General features: G+C 61.2%; 2 protein-coding genes across 2 annotated transcripts; one reads left to right on the top strand and one right to left on the bottom strand.

Moving 5' to 3' along the window:
• The first annotated feature begins 299 nt into the window (after positions 1–299).
• Creld1 (cysteine rich with EGF like domains 1) lies at positions 300–7,277 on the top strand. The gene is made up of 10 exons (XM_048356251.1): positions 300–600; positions 832–914; positions 3,029–3,139; positions 3,334–3,425; positions 4,741–4,917; positions 5,023–5,118; positions 6,091–6,174; positions 6,296–6,391; positions 6,513–6,647; positions 6,867–7,277. Exons 1-10 carry the CDS (start codon positions 427–429, stop codon positions 7,079–7,081), a joined length of 1,263 nt encoding a protein of 420 aa, XP_048212208.1. The 5' UTR covers positions 300–426; the 3' UTR covers positions 7,082–7,277.
• A 1,025-nt stretch (positions 7,278–8,302) lies between these two features.
• On the bottom strand, positions 8,303–12,636 carry Prrt3 (proline rich transmembrane protein 3). The gene is made up of 4 exons (XM_048356235.1): positions 11,709–12,636; positions 11,387–11,542; positions 8,690–10,454; positions 8,303–8,487 (listed from the first exon to the last, which is right to left on the bottom strand). The coding sequence occupies exons 1-4, from the start codon at positions 12,616–12,618 to the stop codon at positions 8,466–8,468; spliced, it is 2,853 nt and encodes a 950-aa protein (XP_048212192.1). The 5' UTR covers positions 12,619–12,636; the 3' UTR covers positions 8,303–8,465.
• Positions 12,637–18,031: the final 5,395 nt, after the last annotated feature.

Raw genomic sequence — 18,031 nt, forward strand, 5'->3', positions numbered from 1 at the left:
CGGCCTGACACCCCTCCTCTTCATGACGGGACCCCGGCTTCTCCTCCCGGGACCAGGGCTCCCTGCTGCTCCCCCCAGCCCATCCTTCTGGCTTCCCCTCTCCTAACACTCCACCCGCCCTCCCTGATTCCGCCCGCTTCGGCCCCTACGAGCTCCTTGAGACCCTAAGACATGGCCTGGCTCCTGCCCCCCGGCCAAGGATCCAGGCCACGACCCCTACGCCAGTGGGGATAAGGATGACGTATTTCCCTCCCGGAATTGCTGATTAAACTCTTTTCTCCACCAAACCCCGTCCCGCATCCCCAAGTTCTCTTACGGTCAGTCTGGTCTCTGAACCCACCCTTTCCTTTCCCACCCCCACCTCGAGCCTGGCTCCTAGAGAAGCCTCCCACCTCCGCTACCTGCAGGTCCCCAGCCTGGGAAGAGATGGCCCCACAACCTCCTTGGGGCCTGGGCCCAGCCCTGATCTGGGGCCTAAGTCTCTTCTTGAGCCTCCCAGATCCTGCCTGGCTCCAGCCCTCTCCTCCCCCCCAATCTGCTCCCCCACCTGAACCTCATCCATGTCATACCTGCCGGGCACTGGTGGACAGCTTCAACAAGGTGGGTGCACCAACAGCCGACAGAGAGGAGGCCCAACCACCTCTAGCCCAGCTGTGCAGAGCTGGGGGCCCTGGGCACAAATCTGCAGGGATTCAACGTCCATCTCACTTATTAGCTGTGTGGCCCTGGCAGGTGTCCTCTCTGTGTAGCCCAGTTTCCTGGGCAGTATAGTGAAATACTAGAATGTGCCAGGCTCTGTACTTAACTATTATTAGTTTCCTCCATGTCCAGGGCCTGGAGAGAACCATCCGGGACAACTTTGGCGGTGGAAACACTGCCTGGGAAGAAGAGAAGTTGTCCAAATACAAAGACAGGTAAGAGTCTGGTTGGGTGCGGGGTGGCGGGTTGGGGGGTTGGTGAGGTGTACAGGTGTACATCCCACCTCTTAATCCCTGTTCCACTGATTAGGGGGGTCTTGGAGCGCTTGGTGGGGATTTATTCATACAACCACCATCACTGAACATCTGCTACACAGCAATAAATAAAGAATCAAACTCCTATCTTCCTGGAACTAACATTCTAGTATAGAAACCAGGAGCTGATGGCTCATGCCTGTAATCCTAGCTACTCAAGAGGCTGAAATCTGAGGATCGAAGTTTGAAGAAGCCGGTCTGAGCAGACAAATCTAACAGACTTCTTATCTCCAATTTACCAGCAAAAAGCCAGAAGTGGCAGTGTGGCTCAAGTGGTAGATCACTACCCTTGAGCAAAAATGTTAAGCAAGAGCCAAAAAAAATTTTTTTTTCAAAGGATCAAGGTTTCAGGCAACGGGGTCTTTTTTATACCAGAAAAGCTCACTGGCAGCAGATCAAGTGGAAGAAGGCTGATGCACAGTGTAGGCATGAAGAAACCTGTGCTGGGGTGGTATGCAGTGATGGATAGGGTGAGAAGGGTGGAATTCTGGGTATATTTCATAGAGAGGACAGTAAAACGAGGTGGATTCATTAAGGGCTTGAGGAGAAGAATAAAAACCTGAGCAACTGTGTGAATGGCAGTTTTTGAAATAAGACTGTGGGGAAGGTTTTGGGGTAGGCGCAGTCTTGGGGTAGTGCTGTCTTTGAGCTGTGGGACCAAGAGTCCATTAAACATCCAGGTAACCTCCATCTAGGTCTGGAGCTCAGGGAAAAGAGGTCCAAGGTCAGAAGCCTATAATCAGTACCTAAAGCTATAGGAAAGATAGGTTTTCTAGAAGCTGAGGCCCGAGCTTTAAGCCTTGTGTATCTGGCTTCTTATCCTCCACATATTGTTTTCAAGGTTCATTCACATCGTGTGATACTTGTAGCATAGCACTTGGTTGCTTTCTTTTTTCTTTTTCCAGATGAAAACGTTTTAGTGTAAAGATTCACATGATAGCATGACAGACCCCATTCCTTTTTTATTGCTCAATATCTCATCTAATGGACCGACCACATTTTGTTTAAACATTCACCAATTGATGACTGGTTGGATTGTTTTCTAGCTTTTGGCTATTATGAGTTTTGCTCCAGTGAACATCTGTGTTCCAGTTTTGGTCAACTCCTGTTTTCCATTCTTTTGGGCATGTGCCAAGTGGAACTGCTAAGTCACGGTGGCTCCATGTTTAACTTTCCGAGAAGCCAGGCTGCACAGGGCTACTTTTGTACTCGCAATGTAGAAGGGTCCTACATTTTTAGGCGTGTGTACTGTGTGTTTTACATACAAACACACTTTCTCTTTTGATTGCTGATCCAGCCCTCACACACACATTTTTTGGCAGTACTAGGGTAGTTTGGCCAAGCTGCTTTTCCTCCTGAGTCGTGCCTTTAGCTTTGCCTTTTGCTGGTTATTTTGGAGATGAAGTCTCGTGGGCTTTTCTGTCCAGGCTGGCCTTGAACTATGACCCTCCAGATCCCAGCTTCCTGGGATTATAGGTATGAGGCTCTGGCGCTTGGCTCTTATTACACGTATGTATGTACAGCAAGGGTATATTCCATTGTTGAGATGTAGGAACTGCAAACAGGTACCTCAGGCAAGGAGGTGCATCTATATCAGCACTCGGGATGTTGAGGCAGGAGGATCATGCATTTAAGGCCAGCCTCGGTGACATAGTGAGATCCTGTTGCACCTCAAAAAGTTAAAAAGAAAAGAAAGACTACAGGGTGCTGACGCCTCCCTCATGCCTGTCATCCTAGCTACTCAGGAGGCTGGAATCTGAGGGTTGTAATCGGAAGTCCGTGAGACTCTGAGCTCCAATTACCTACCAAGAATCCAGAACTGGAGCTATGGGTCAAGTGGTGGAGCACCAGTTTTGTGAGGAAAAAGCTCAGGGACAGTGCCTGTTAGATTCTCAGAGCCAGTGCCCCTTCCCTTGTGTCTTTCATACCGTCGCAGCAGGGAGGGTGGAGGGAGACAGAGCGGGACTTGCTGGGGAGGGGCTAGGCCGGGCATTTCCCCACCCCTGTTTGGTCAGTGAGACCCGCCTGGTGGAGGTGCTGGAGGGTGTGTGCAGCAAGTCGGACTTCGAGTGCCACCGCCTGCTGGAGCTGAGTGAGGAGCTGGTGGAGAGCTGGTGGTTTCACAGGTGAGCGGCCCGGGGGTCCCCTGGGAGGTCCCGGGTGCGGCTCTGACTTGGCCAAGAAGGGCCTTGGTCAGGTGGCTTTCTGGGACCTGTGCCCAAGATGGGCTGAGTCAAGGTTCTGTGGGAGGTTGGCGGGAGCCCCGCCGACACCCCCTCAGTGGCCCTTCCCTTCCTGCCCACTCCTGCCCCGGCCTCAGGCAACACGAAGCCCCCGACCTCTTCCTGTGGCTCTGCTCAGATTCCCTGAAGCTCTGCTGCCCCTCGGGGTCATTTGGGCCCACCTGCCTGCGTGAGTTTTTCAAGTCCGTTCCTCTTGGGGGCTTGGGGGGGAGGGGTCTGCGGACGGTAGAGGACCTGTTGTAGTTCTGCCCTCCCTGTCTGTGTGAGCACGGTTACTCACGGAACCTCTCAGGGCCTGGGCTCTTAGCTGCCTCTGGGTGGAGATGAGCAAACCCGCAGGGAAAGGCAGAAGGGCGCCCCGGACAGCCTGTCAGATGGTGGTGCCAGGGGCTCACGCCTGTCCTCCTAGCTACTCAGGAGGCTGAGATCTGGGCATCGAGGTTCTAAGCCAGCCTGGGCAGGAAGGTCCGTGAGACTCTTATCTCCAACTAACCTCCAGAAAACCGGAAGTGGCGCTGTGGTTCAAGTGGTAGAGCGCTAGCGTTGAGCTGAAGAGCTGAGGACAGCGTCCAGGCCCGGAAGTTCAAGCCCCAGGACTGGAAAAAGAAAATAATGTATTAGACAAATGCTGATACCTTTCCCTTCGTTTCCTGTGCTAGACAAACTTATCACCTTGCTGAGGGGAGCAGGGGCTGCTCTGAAGCATCCATTGTCATTGTCAGGGGCAATGAGGCAGGGGCTCGTTTCTAGAACAGTCTCTCGTATAGCCACCGATAAAGGGGGAGTTACAGAGAGGGTCAATGCAGTCCTTAGAGAGAAAATGAATGAGGCGACCCAGTAATCCCAGCGCTCAGGAGGCAGGGGCAGAAGGATCATGAGCCCGAGGCCCCTAGTAAGGCCCTGTCTGGGAAGGAAGGAAGGAGGGAGGGAGTAAGGGAGGAAAGGAGGAAGAGAAGGAAGGATGGAAGGGAGGCAGGCAGGCAGGAGGGAAGGATGGAAGGGAGGGAGGAGGGCAAGAGCAAGCTCCATGCCAGTCTGTCATCCTAAGTAGGAGCTGGAGATTGAGACTGAGGTTCTGAGACTAGCCTGGGTAAAAAAGAACAAGCGGGGGGTCATAGCACAAGCCTTTGATGCCAGGTATGCGGGAGGCGGATCTTGGTTCTAGGTCAGCCTCTGGCAAACAGCAGACCCTCTGAAAAATAAACTAAAAGAAAAAAGGTTCAAGCGGCAGATGTCTTGTCCTGTAAGCACAAGGCCTGAGTTCCATCCCTGCTGCTACTGAAAGAGAAGGAAAAAAAGATGTATAAACCACCTGATTGTTCCACAACAGAGTATTAAGTAAGCTTCAAATCATGTTTATAACAAAGTATGTGGGCGCTAAAATTAACGTGTCTCTCAAACAACGTGAACTGGGAGCTCATTTGTCTTACGTGCCAACTTCTTGCACACAAGCGAGGTCTCACGCAGCCGGTGTCTGTCCACAGCCTGTCCTGGGGGCCCAGAGAGGCCCTGCGGCGGCTACGGGCAGTGCGAAGGGGACGGGACGCGAGGGGGCAGCGGGCGCTGCGACTGCCAGGCCGGCTACGCGGGGGAGGCGTGCGGCCAGTGCGGCCTCGGCTACTTTGAGGAGGAGCGCAATGCCAGCCATCTGGTATGTTCGGGTAGGTAGCCAGAAGGTGTGGCGTGGCCGGAGGGGCTGAAGGGGCACCGCCTGCCTATCCTCACACCATGTCGTGTCCCCCCACCCTCCACCCCCGTCCACCCAGCCTGCTTCGGCCCCTGCGCCCGCTGCTCAGGACCCGAGGAAGCCAACTGTCTGCAGTGCAGGAAGGGCTGGGCCCTGCATCACCTCAAGTGTGTAGGTGAGTGGGTTCCCGCCCGGGCCATCTCCCCTCCGCACCCACAGCCTGGGCCGGGGCACCAGGCCCGGCTCCGTGGGGATCCCAGCCCGGCCTGGAGGGCAGAACAGCAGCTCAGCTCTCAGAGCACCTGACCTGTGGGCAGTCACGAGGGGCACGGAGGAGGCCTGACAGTTGGGGTGCGGTGACGAGGCCCGTGGAGGAGCCTGACAGTCAGGGTGTGGTGACGGGGTCCGCGGAGGCCCGTGGAGGTGGACTGACAGTCGGGGTGCAGTGAGGGGGTCCGCGGAGGCCCGTGGAGGTGGACTGACTGTCGAGGAACGGTTAGCCAGAGGCGTGAGGAGCCTAAACATGGGTGAGGAGCCGGGTCTGGTATTGGGATTGTCGGGCCACGGTGCGGCCACTTGTGTCAGCTGGGGTAAAGGCTAAGCCCAGGAGACTGTGACACGGAGGGTTTTTTCGATCACATTCTTTTTTTTTTTTTTTTTTTGCCAGTCCTGGGGCTTGGACTCAGGGCCTGAGCACTGTCCCTGGCTTCTTTTTGCTCAAGGCTAGCACTCTGCCATTTGAGCCACAGCGCCGCCTCTGGCCGTTTTCTGTATATGTGGTGCTGGGGAATCGAACCCAGGGCCTCATGTATACCAGGCAAGCTGTCTTGCCACTAGGCCATATCCCCAGCCCTCGATTACATTCTTGACGTGAGTGGCTGGGGCTGGCAGGACGGCTCCGCTTGGGGGTCACCGGGACCGGGGCCGCGCGGTCACCCCTGGGCCTCGGCCCGGCACCCGGGCAGCAGCGAGGGGGCAGCTGCTCCAGCACAGCTAGGGGAGGAGCTGCCGCTCGGTGGTCTGCACCCTGTGGGGCAGGACTCCCACCCAGCCCTGGCCCAGGGGCAACCCCAGGATGCCGGAGTGGCCCCAGCGGCCCCACCCCACCCCGACGAGGTCAGGACTGACCCCCCTGCCCCCGCCGCAGACATCGACGAGTGCGGCACGGAGCGCGCCAGCTGCGGGGCTCACCAGTTCTGCGTCAACACCGAGGGCTCCTATGAGTGCCGAGGTCAGTGTCACCTCTCGCAGGGGTGGGGGGCGGGGGGGGGCCCAGAGCCTCCTGGAAGCCTGATTCCCCGGGGGGCAGGAGCAGCCCCCAATCCCTCAGCGCCTCTCCCTCCGTCCTCCAGACTGTGCCAAGGCCTGCCTGGGCTGCATGGGGGCCGGGCCCGGCCGCTGCAAGAAGTGCAGCCCCGGCTACCAGCAGGTGGGCTCCAAGTGTCTCGGTGAGTGGCCTGCCCATCGGGAACCGCGTGGGACTGGGGCGCCGGCGGGGCGGGGCGGGGCAAGGAAGGGGCCTGACAGCCCCGACCTGCCCCCCATCCCCCCCCCGCCCCATCCCTGCAGACGTGGACGAGTGTGAGACGGCCGTGTGTCCAGGAGAGAACGAGAAGTGCGAGAACACGGAGGGGGGCTACCGCTGCGCCTGCGCGGAGGGCTACGAGCAGGCCGAGGGCGCGTGCGTGAAGGAGCAGGTCCCCGGTGAGCGACGGCCTCCCGTCCCCCCCCACGGGGCTGGTGCCGGGCGGGCTCACGGAGTGTGCGCGGCCTCGCTCCCGCGGGGCGGGGCGGGGTTAACAGCGCGGTCCGAGCCGGGAGCCCCGCAGCGCCCCGCAGCGCCCCGCAGCGCCCCGCACCCCAGGCGGGGGGGGGGGGGGGGGGCGGCCCGGCGGGCGACGGGCTCCGTCCGCGTCTCCCCAGAGCCGGCGGGCTTCTTCTCGGAGATGACGGAGGACGAGCTGGTGGTGCTGCAGCAGATGTTCTTCGGGGTCATCATCTGCGCGCTGGCCACGCTGGCCGCCAAGGGGGACCTGGTGTTCACCGCCATCTTCATCGGGGCCGTGGCCGCCATGACCGGGTACTGGCTGTCAGAGCGCAGTGACCGCGTGCTCGAGGGCTTCATCAAGGGCAGATAATCCCCGCTGCCCCCCCCCCACCCGCCGTGAGGCGCCCCCACCCACCCCCCCAGGCTGCCCCAGAGGCCGGGCCGCTCTCGCTGGACACTCAGGACAGCTTGGTTCCCGAGAGCGGGCGGGGTGAGCACCCCACCCCCACCCGCCTGCAGGAGCGGCCTCTCCGGGGAATGCGGACTGGAAGCAGGAAGCCTTGAGAGGGCCGTCGGGGGGGGGGGGGGGGGTGGGGTGGGGGGGGCAGGGCCCGCCTCACGGTGGTGCGCTCTGGCCCCCCCCCCCCCCCCGCCCAGGACCAGAGGGCCCCCCCCCCAGGGCGGGGGCCACCGCCGCCCTCCCCCGCCAGCCGCATGCTGCCAGCTCCTGGCCTGTACTCACCCCATCCCCCCCCCCCAGCCACTTGACGTATTTATTCATCTCAGGAAATAAAGGTCTTAGAAACTGGAGAAGCTTCGGTCCTCGCACCTGCCCCACCGCCATCACTGCCCAACGCCCGCCACCCGGGCTCTACAACTGATGGAGTAGAGGGAGGGAAGACCGGCCCAGAGGCAGACTTAGAAGGGAGGCCGAGGCAGGCCTGGGGGCTCACCCCGGTAATCCTAGCTACTCAGGAGGCTGAGATCTAAAGACTGGTTTCAAGCCAGCCCAGGCAGAAAAGTCTGTGAGACCCATCCCTAACCACCAAAAAACGGGAGGTGGAGGAGGGGTCCAAGTGGCCTTGAGTTCAAGCCGCCAGTAGAGGAACCAACTTAGGAGTTGAGCTTTCTGGGTTATTTGCAGGACGAATGACTTTTATTTTTATTTACTTATTTGCCAGTCCTGGGCCTTGGACTCAGGGCCTGAGCACTGTCCCTGAGCTTCTTTTGCTCAAGGCTAGCACTCTGCCACTTGAGCCACAGCACCACTACTGGCTTTTTCTATATATATGGTGCTGGGGAATCGAACCCAGGGCTTCGTGCATGCTAGGCAAGCACTCTACCACTAAGCCACATTCCCGGCTCTGGAAACGCACTCCTCGCTCCTAAAATGGACAGGCGAACACTGGGAGTGACGGGATATCCACATCGGGGCTGGCGACCCTGAGCCACAGAGCCTTGGTAGATGCAGCTCCCCTCCTCCCCCCCCCAGAGGCCCCCACTGCCCAGCCTGCAGTCACTGTGGGAAGAGGCCCTCTGCACCTCTCTCCGGTGGTGGGGTACAGGATGCCGGCTTGGCAGGAGGGAGGTGTGGGCCAAATCTTAAACATTTATTTCTTTGGCACAAAAAAAAGACAGCCAGTCTGGACCACGAGGCTCATTCCCACGTGGAGGGCCCGCCCTGGGACACCGGGTCCCTGTCCCCCACGCTCAAATCCACGCTCCCTGCGCGTCCACCCTGTATTCCGTGAGAGTCACGGCCTCTGTGCAAAAGTCCTGCTGGGGGGAAAAAAATAGAGATTTTTAAAAAAACAAAACAGGGTGCGTGTGGGGGCTCGAGGTGAGGTGAGTTCACGTCGGGCTGGGCTGCAGTCGGGTGGAGGTCCAGGGAGGCCCGGCTTATCACTAAGTGTCCCGGCCGGGGCGGAGCGGGGTCCGGGCCTGGCGGGAGGCCGCGCGGCCCGCCGCCGCCGCTCACAGCTCGATGGTGTCGCTGGAGGCGCTGCGGGAGTCGCCGGGCTTGCAGCGCGGGTGGACCCGGGGCCCAGCCGGGGCGGGCGCTGGGGTCGGTGCCGGCAGGAGCTGCACGGTGCTGGGCAGTTCGTCCAGAGGCAGGCTGTCCACCGACGAGAGCCCGTGGCGCCAGGGGTTCCAGCTGATCTTGAGGGAGCCCCGGGAGAAGCTGTCGAGGGAGCTGCCGGAGCACGCGCCCGTGCGCTCCGTCTCGTCCGCCGCCACGTGCGGGGGCACGGGCCCGCGCACGCGCACGTCGCTGAGCGAGCGGCAGCGGCCGCGCAGGCGCAGGGAGCCGCCGCCGCCGCCGCCGCCGCCGTCGGGCTCGGCGTCGGGGTGGCTGCCCCGGCGCGGCCGCAGCGCGCCCCCGGGCGGCGGCGGGGAGGCCAGGCCGCGCAGGCCGCAGCGCCGGAACACGCTGTCCCGCACCAGGTGCTCGCGGAAGAGCGCCGCGTCGATGCTGCGGCTCAGGTTGATGGGCGACGGCGGCCGCAGGTCCAGCTCGCTCAGCGACGGCGCCGGCCCCACGCTGCCGCGGGACGGCCCGGGGCCCCCCGGCCGGCCGCGCCCCAGCGAGGCGGCCGAGCCCCAGGCGGCGGCGGCCTCGGGCGGGTTGCGGATGAGGCTCTTGCCGAGGTCCGGGCCGGCGAGGCCGCCGGGCCCCGCGGCGGCGGCGGCGGCGTAGCAGTTGTTGGGGCGCTCGGGCACCTCGCTCTTGCCCGGCGGCGCGGGGCAGGCCAGGCGCAGCAGCTTGGCCCAGCAGGCGTGCTCGGTGGGCGGCCGGGGCCGCGCGGCGGCCAGCGCGCCCAGCGCCAGCGCCAGCGCCCAGGCGAGCTCCAGCAGCCGCAGCCAGAAGTGCACGCCCCACCAGGCCCAGGAGAAGCGGCCCTCGCGGCCGGGGCCCGGGTACAGCCAGAGCGCGGCCGCCAGCTGCAGGCCGCTGGCCAGCAGCCCCAGGGAGCCGGCCACGGCCAGCAGGCGCGGGCCGGGCCGGGCGTCCCCGCCGCGGGGCCCGGCCAGCAGGCGGCGGCGGCACAGGCAGAGCGTGCCCAGCGCGGCGGACGCGCCCCAGGCGCACGACAGGCCCTGCGCCAGCAGGTTGAACAGCGGCCGGGGCGAGAGCAGGTCGGCGGCCAGCAGGGCCCCGCCGTGCAGCGACGCCGCGGCCCCCAGCAGCAGCGGGCTCCGCAGCGGCGGCGGCAGCCCCGCGCCCAGGCCCCGCAGCGTCAGGGCCGCCAGCGCCGCCAGCAGCAGCGGGAAGGGCAGGTTGTACAGCGCCAGGCCGGCCCGGACGCCCAGCCGCGCCTGCGAGCCGTACGGATCGGCCAGCATGTAGGCCGACCGCAGCCCCGACGCCGCGAGCACCAGCGCCGCGGCCGCCAGCGCCAGCGCCGGCCGCGGTCCCGCCAGCGCCGCGGCGGCCAGCGTGGCCGCCGCCAGCAGGGCCGGCAGCAGGAAGAGCACGCCCGCCCCGTACACGTGCAGCTCCCACGCGAAGCTCAGCACGCGCCGCAGGGGCCCCCAGCGCAGCGGCGGCGCGGTGGCGTTGGCCGGGGGGCTGGAGGCGGGAGCCGCGGCCGGGGCGCTGGCCGAGGGCTCCGGCGGCAGCGGCTGGCCCAGCGCGCGCTGAGTGGTCACTCGAATCAGGCCGCGGCGGGAGGTGGACGGGGCCTGGACCGGGGGCGCCGGCGGGTGGCTTTGGGGGCGCCCGGGCCACGCTTCAACCTCATCTGCAAGAACAGAAGTGCAGTGTCCCGTGGTTAGGTCAGTTATTTTAACTTCTCCCAGCGCACAGAGACGCCACCACCTGGCCACGGGAGAGGGCGGAAGGTCTGGCACGGTGCCCGACATCCAGCTAGGACGGGATGGAAAGAACTGCCCATTTCTATTCTATGCGTGTGTGTGCCTGGACTGGGGCTGGAACCCGGGGCCTTTGCTTTTTTTTGCTCAAGGTGGGTGCTCTCTACACTTGAACCAAAGTTTCAGTCCCAGCTTTTTGGTGGTTAGCTGGAGATAAGAATCTCACAGACTTTTCCTGCTGGGGCTGGCTTCAAATTACGATCCTCAGATCCCAGCCTCCTGTGTGGCAAGGATTACAGGGAAGAGACACTGCCCTTGGCCGAGCCAGTTGTGTGTGTGTGTGTGTGTGTGTGTGTGCACATGTGCCGGTCCTAGGGCTTGAACTCAGGGCCTGGACACTGTCCTTGAGCTTCTTTTGCTCTAGGCTAGCCACTTCGGGCCTTTTCTGTGTATGTGGTGCTGAGGAATGGAACCCAGGGCTACCTGCATGCTAGGTGAGCACTCTACAGCTAAGCCACGTCCCTAACCAGTATTTTTTTTTTTTCTCGCCAGTCCTGGGCCTTGGACTCAGGGTCTGAGCACTGTCCCTGGCTTCTTTTTGCTCAAGGCTAGCACTCTGCCACTTGAGCCACAGCGCCACTTCTGGCCATTTTCTATATATGTGGTGCAGGGGAATCGAACCCTGGGCCTCATGTATACGAGGCAAGCAAGCACTCTTGCCACTAGGCCATATTCCCAGCCCAGTATTTTTTTTTTGAAGCAGCTATTTTTCTTCACATACCCCTGGCTCCTCTCTCCTCTCTCTCCATGACAGTTTTTGGTGACTGGCAGAACCTCCCCAGGCCCCCAGCCATGCCCTCACCTGGCTGCCGTGCCCCCGCAGGGCTCTCTGTTGGGTTTGTGGCTGGGCTCCGGTCTGAGAGGTGGGGGAGGAGGGACTTGGAGGTGCCTGGGGGCTCCACGGCGCCTCTCACCCGCTGCGGAGAGATGGGGTCCGCTCCATTCACAGCTGCTATTGCTGAAAAGACAGAAGCAGTCACCACCTTGCCTGGCATGGCAGTGGGCCCCATTGCCCTCATAGGTCAGGAGGAGGAAAAGGGGACCCAGTACCCCACAGAAACGGGGCACCAGCTGCCCTGGACCATCTCCCCTCCTGCCATGTGCCCCCTCGCCGAGACACCCACCTGGCTTGGGTCCCCCACTGGGGGCCTGCGGGGCTGGGGGAGATGTGGGCTGGGGCTCCGCACCTTCCTGAACCTCAGAGGGGTCGGGCTGCTGGGGCCCGGGGCCCGGGGAGCTGGCGTCCCAGGTCTCTGCAGCTCCACCCATTTTGGGGGGCTCAAGTGGCAGCTCCTCGGCAGGAGGAAGGCTTTTGGCCAATGCTAGGTCTGGCTGGGCCCCAGGGCCCTGAGGGGGCATGGCCCCCGCTGGGGGTGCTGAGTCCTGCTGCGTGGAGAGGGGGGCTTGGGCCACCTCCTGGAAGTCCTCAGGCCCGCCCTGCGCGGGCCGCCTGGCAGTGTGGGGAGGGCCCTGGGGGCCCCCGGGGGGCGGCTGTGGGACCCCGGTCTTGGCTTTGGCCTTCAGAGCCTCCTCTCCGGGTGGACGCTGTGGCCCCGGGCCCCCCGGCTCCGGGGTGGAGGGAGCATCCGTGAGCACCCGAGGCTGGGGACTTGTGGGGATGAAGGCAGGGTTGGGGGGCCCCAGTGGGAGGGGACCCCGTGCTGCTTCTTCCAGAGGCTCCTGTGAGTCGGGAAGTCCCGTCCAGCCCTGGGAGCTGGGACCTCGAGCCAGCTGCAGGTCATCAGGCAGGGGGAGCCGTTCCCCCTGGCCCCTGTGGGCCGCTCTGGGTCCATGCAGGGCGGGGCCTGGGGGAGGCTCTGTAGGCCTCTTGGGATTTTCATCGGGGGCCTGGGGGGTGTCCACATGCCAGAGGCTCTCATCTCTGGGGTTCCGGTCAAGATCCTGGGGCCCGGACGGGACCAGGTAGAGCTGTGAGTCCTCAGGTGGTCCTCGAAGGCCCCTGCCCAGGGCGGGGCCGGCCCCCAGGGACGGGAGCAGCAAAAGCAGCAGGAGGCCGCGCGGGCGGGGGGCCATGGCGCGCTCCTCAACTTCCAGCCCCCGCTGGGTGAGTCTGCAAAAGAGAGGGTGACCCGCGTGGGCTGGGACCCCCGTGCTGTGCCTGGGGCCTGCCCTCCCCTGCTCTGGAAACCTTTACAACAATCTAGCCGGGCGCTGGCCACGCACACCTGCTGTCCTAGCCACTGGGGGGATCCTCAGATCTGAGGATCTGAGGGTCTGGGTTCAAAGCCAGCCCAGGCAGGAAAGTCCACGAGACTCTCATCTCCAATTAGACACCAGAAAGCCAGAAGTGGCGCTGTGGCTCAACATGGCGGGGCGCTAGCCTTGAGCTGAAGAGCTCCGGGACAGCGCCCAGGCTCGGAGTTCAAGTCCCACGATCCAGACAAAACAACAAAGCAGGCTCTCTCCCTGGTCATGAGACTTACCCTGCTTGAACAGCTTCCACGGCTCCTGGCTGCCCGTGGGAGAGAACACAGCCTCCTCTCCTGGCTGTGCCAGGCTGCTCACCTGCCCTCCAGCAGCCGCGGGACCCTCGCTCCCAGGCCTTAGCTCTTGCCATCCCCTCTGCCTGCAACCCCCTCTCCTTTCACCTCCACTTGATAAAGTCTGGTTGATGTCTGAAGGGCCAGCTCTAAAGTAAGAGGTGGACAGAAGAGGAGCACGGCCCTGACCTTGAGGAGGGATCTCCTATGGAATCCCCAGCTCCATTTCCTGGGTGCATATCTTCTTGCTAGTGTGGCTTTCTTGATGTAACTCAGGGATTTCTTGGTACCAAGGCTTAAACTCAGGGCCTTGTGCTCTTGCTTAGCTTAGCTGTTTTTCACTCAAAGCTGGTGCTCTACCACTTAAGCCACAGTTCCACTTCCAGATATATATATATATATATATATATATATATATTTTTTTTTGCTATTTAAATGGAGATGAGAGTCTCATGGACTTTACTGCCTGGGCTGGCTTTGAACCTCTATCCTCCGACCTCAGCCTCCTGAGTACCTGGGATTACAGGAGTGAGCCACCAGTGCCTGGCTAACTTGGGCTTCTTATGAAGCCCACTAGGGCCAGGCCCACAACAGCAGCCTAGTGTGATTTAGGGCCCTTGACTTTTCTTTTGCTCCATAAAGTTTTCCTTCTCCTTCCCCTTAACTATTTCATCAAATAAACTCTGTGTGGATACAATGAGGAACATGAGCCAGGCGCTGGAGGCTTCACGCCTGTCATCCTAGCTACTCAGGGGGCTGAGGTCTGAGGATCATGGTTCGAAGGCAGCCGGGGCAGGAAAGTCCATGAGACTCTTATTTCCAATAAACTGCTCAAAAAGCCAGAAGTAGAGCCGTGGCTCAAGTGGTAGAGCCCTAGCCTTGAGCAAAAGAAGCTCAGGGACAGCGCCCGAGCCTAGAGTTCAAACCCCAGGACTGGCAAAACAAAACAAAACAAAAACCAACAGATGCCCCCACGGAGCGGGCTTTCTATTCTAGGTAGGCGGCAGAGAAAGTAATTCTAGATAGGGAACCCTAGGAAGAAAATAAATGGGGCGAGGGGCTGTTTACCGGGGATGCCAGGGGGCCTCTGGGAGGTGACATTTAAATGCTGCATGGTAAGGAGAAGCCTGCATGTGAAGGTTTGAGGGAAGAGCATCAGCGGGAAGAGCAAGCGCGGAGGCTCTAGAGCAGGAGTGAGCTCCGCGGGCTGGAGCCCAGGCATGGGGGGGGGGGGGGGCGCTGGAATTCAGCAAGTGGGGAGGGTGAAATCAGGAAGGCAGGGGCTGGGTCAGAGGGGGCCTCGCAGGGGCGGCAAGGGGAGGGGCGAGCCCCAGGGAGCCGGGGATGGACTTGCCTGTTAGTGTTTCAGAAGGGAGGAGAGGCCACTGTGCGCTCCGCCAGGTAGTGGTGGCAGCTGGGCTCCTCCTCCTCCAGGAAGTCACTCCTGATCTCTCTGGCCACCCCGGAGCGCTGGGCCCAGGGAGATATTCCCCAAAGGCTCCTGCTCCCCAGAGTCCCTCCCTAAGTAGGCCAGGGAGGCAGGTGGGGCCCAGGCCCTGTCGCCAAGGCAGAGGGAGCTGAGGCCTGGCTGTGTTTGGGTCAGAGCACTTGCTCTTTTGTTCCGGGCAGTCCGTGTCCCCAGAGCTCCCTGACTCCTAGCCTACTTCTTCCATGAAGAAGCTTCAATTCCAACCGCGGTGGGGGGGCAGAGGGTGCCTGGCCTGAGCCCAAGGCACAACCGCTGGTCACTCACAGTGCCCCTCCCATACAAGCAGGTGTGAGTTTACCTAGCCCCGGGTGGCGCACAGGTTCAGAGAGGTTGAGCAACTTGTCCAAGGTCACACAGCGAGCCGAGTGCACGCACACGCACACGCACACGCGGGGAGTAGCCAGGCCCCGCGTCTCCTCCCGGCACAGAGCCCGGTCACTGCAGAGCAGGGGCCTCCGGAGAATAGCAACCAGCAACCATCTGCCTGCCACCCCCGCCCCATCCAAGAGGTGTGGGGGCGCGGGCCGGGGTGTGGGGAGACCTTGCGGCTGGGCTGGGGGCAGGGCGCGGGCTGCCGCAGGGCAGGGCAGGGCAGGGCAGCCCGCAGGAGCCGGCCCGGCTCGGGTTACCCGCTGCTCCGCGCCGGCCTCCCCTGCGCGGCCCGGCTCCGCGCGTCTTCCCGCAGCGCCCCGGCGGGGTGGGCGCCGCCGCCCCGGGGGAGGGGGGGGGCCTCGCCGCCCAGGCCCGGCCCTCGAGGGGGCTGCGTGCGGGTCGCGCTTCCCGCCCGCGTGCGCCCCGCGCACCCCGCGCCCCCCGCGGCGGCTCACCTGCGTCCGCGCCCGCCGCCGCCGCCGCGATCGCCGCGATCGCCGCGCGCGCCCGCACCGCATCCCGGGATGCTCGGGCCCCGCCGCCCGAGCCCCGCGCCGCCGACGCGGGGAGCGCGGGCCCGCCCACCGCCGGCCTTAACCCTTTCTCCCGGGTGGCCCGGGCCCCGCGCGCGGAGGGAGCCGGGGCGCTGGGCCTCGCCGCCGGGGGCCCGGCCGGGGGGCGCGCGTCCCCGGGACCCGGCGGCCCGCGCGCACCTGCTCGCGCGCCCAGGTCAGTCCGGCGCCCCGGCAGGTGCCGCCTTTGTGCCTTGTGCTTTGCGCGTGCGCGCGCCAGCCCTGGGGCTTGAACTCACGGACCCAGCGCTGCCCCTGCGCATCCTTGCTCCAGGCTGGTGCTCTACCATTTGAGCCACAGCCCTATTTACAGCTTCCCCTCCCCCCCCCCCACCTTTTTCTGGTTAATTGGTGATGAGAGCCTCACAGACTTTGCTGCCTGGGGTGGCTTCGAACCGTCAGCCTCTTGGGTAGCTAGGATAAGCGGTGTGAGCCGCCAGCAGCCACCTCTTCCAGATCTTTTCCTTTTCTTTTTTTCTCTGTGCCAGTCCTGGAGCTTGAACTCTGGGTCTAGGTGTTGTCCCCAAGTTGTAGTGCTCTGCCACTCAAGCCTGCAGAACAGCTGTAATTGTAGCCGTTCAGGGGGCTGAGATCTGAGGACCTGGTTCAAAGCCAGTTTGGGCAGAAAGTCTTGTGAGACTCTTATCTCTAATTAACCACCGAGAAAGCTGGAAGAGGCTGGGAAGGTGGCTTAGCATAGCGTGCCTGCCTAGCGTGCGTGAAGCCCCGGGTTCAGCTCCTCAGCACCACATTCGCAGAAAAAGCCAGAAGTGGCAGTCCAGCTGGAGAAGTAGAGAACTGGCCTTGAGCAAAAGCAGCTCAGGGACAGCTCCCAGGCCCTGAGTTCAAGCCCCAGGACTGGCAAAAAAAAAAAAAGAAAGAAAGAAAGAAAGAAAAGAAAGCTGTAAGTGGCCCTGTGGCTCAAGTGGTTGAGTGCCAGCCTCGAGCAAAAAGCTCAGGAACAGTGTCCTGACCTTCAAGCCCCAGGACCATCACACACGCACACACACACACTGCTGGAAGTGATGCAGTAGCTCAAGAGGAAGAGGATTCTCAGGGACAGTGCCCAGGACTGGCACAAAATAGATAATAAAAATACTGAAAGTCTTCACATATGCGCATACAGATTTCCTTTTCACGAAACTAGGACCACGTGGTGCATATTATCCTAGAGTATTATTTTCACTTCCACAATGGGTTAGGAATATTTGAAGGCGATACACGCACCTGCTCTGCCCTCTTTCAACTATCTGCAAGGTGTCCCTGGCAGCCATTTGCTCAGATTCAGCCCCTCCCCCTCCCCGGCCCTGCAGACGGGCCGTCAGGTGCTCGGATCTGCTCTGCAGCAAGTTAGCTCATTCCAGCAGCACTGCAGCACGGGGAGGTAAGGACTGGTTGATAGGATGTTAACCTAATTTTGCTTTTTTTCCTCTTTGCTAGTAGTCTACACACCATCCATTGCTTTTGTGATCAGAAGAATGATAAAGATTTCTTAAGCAGAGAAAAAGAGGTTGGGATGTGGCTTAGTGGTAGAGTGCTTGCCTAGCATGCACAAAGCTCTGGGTTCGATTCGTCAGTACTACATACACAGAAAAAGCCGGAGGTGGCGCTGTGACTCAAGTGGTAGAGTGCTAGCCTTGAGCAAAAAGAAGCCAGGGACAGTGCTCAGGCCCTGAGTTCAAGCCCCAGGACTGGCCAAAAAAAAAAAAAAAGGAAAAGAAAAAAGATCTGAGAATTGCAGTTACAAGTCAGTCGTCAGAAAAGGTTGTGAGACTTTTTTTTTTAGAGTGCTCAAGGAAAGCACTCTACCTCTTGAGCCACAATGGCCCTTCTGGCTTTTTCTATGTGGTGCTGAGGAATTGAACCCGGGGCTTCATGCATGCTAGGCAAGCACTCTACCACTAGGCCACATTCCCAGCCCCTGTGAGACTTTTATCTCCAATAAACCACTCAGAAAAAGCCAGAAGTGGTGCTGTGGCTCAAGTGGTAGAGTGCTAGCCTTGAACACAAAGAGGCTCAGGGACAGAGCCCGGGCCATTCAAGCCCAAGGACAGAGAGAGAGAGAGAGAGACCGACAGACAGACAGACAGACAGGAGTTGGAAATGTGGTTCACTTCAGAGTACTTGCCTAGTAAGTACAAGGTCCTGAGTTCAAACCCAAGTACTGCCTAAAAAAAAAAGAGTGTAAGACAGAGAGAGAGAGAGAGAGAGAGAGAGAGAGAGAGAGAGAGAGAGAGAGAGAGAGAGAGAGAGAGAGAGGCAGGCACTAGTGGGAGGAAGTGAGTCGCTGGAGGAGGGGCTAGCAGGGCACTGGCCCCTTCGTCGCTTGCTCTGCTCCTCAGTTACCAGCAGGTGGACAGGCTTTCTCCAGCTCACTCTCTGGTCACTATGTGCATACCAGCATGGGCCCAAAGCAACAAGACCAAGGGACTGTGGATGGAAACCTCTGAGACCATGAAGCAAAATAAACCTTCCCTCCTTAGAAGCATTGTTTCAGGTATCTCCTCATGAGA

The sequence above is a fragment of the Perognathus longimembris genome, chromosome 10 (genome assembly GCF_023159225.1).
Source record: "Perognathus longimembris pacificus isolate PPM17 chromosome 10, ASM2315922v1, whole genome shotgun sequence".
In the NCBI taxonomy this organism is placed as follows: domain Eukaryota; kingdom Metazoa; phylum Chordata; class Mammalia; order Rodentia; family Heteromyidae; genus Perognathus; species Perognathus longimembris.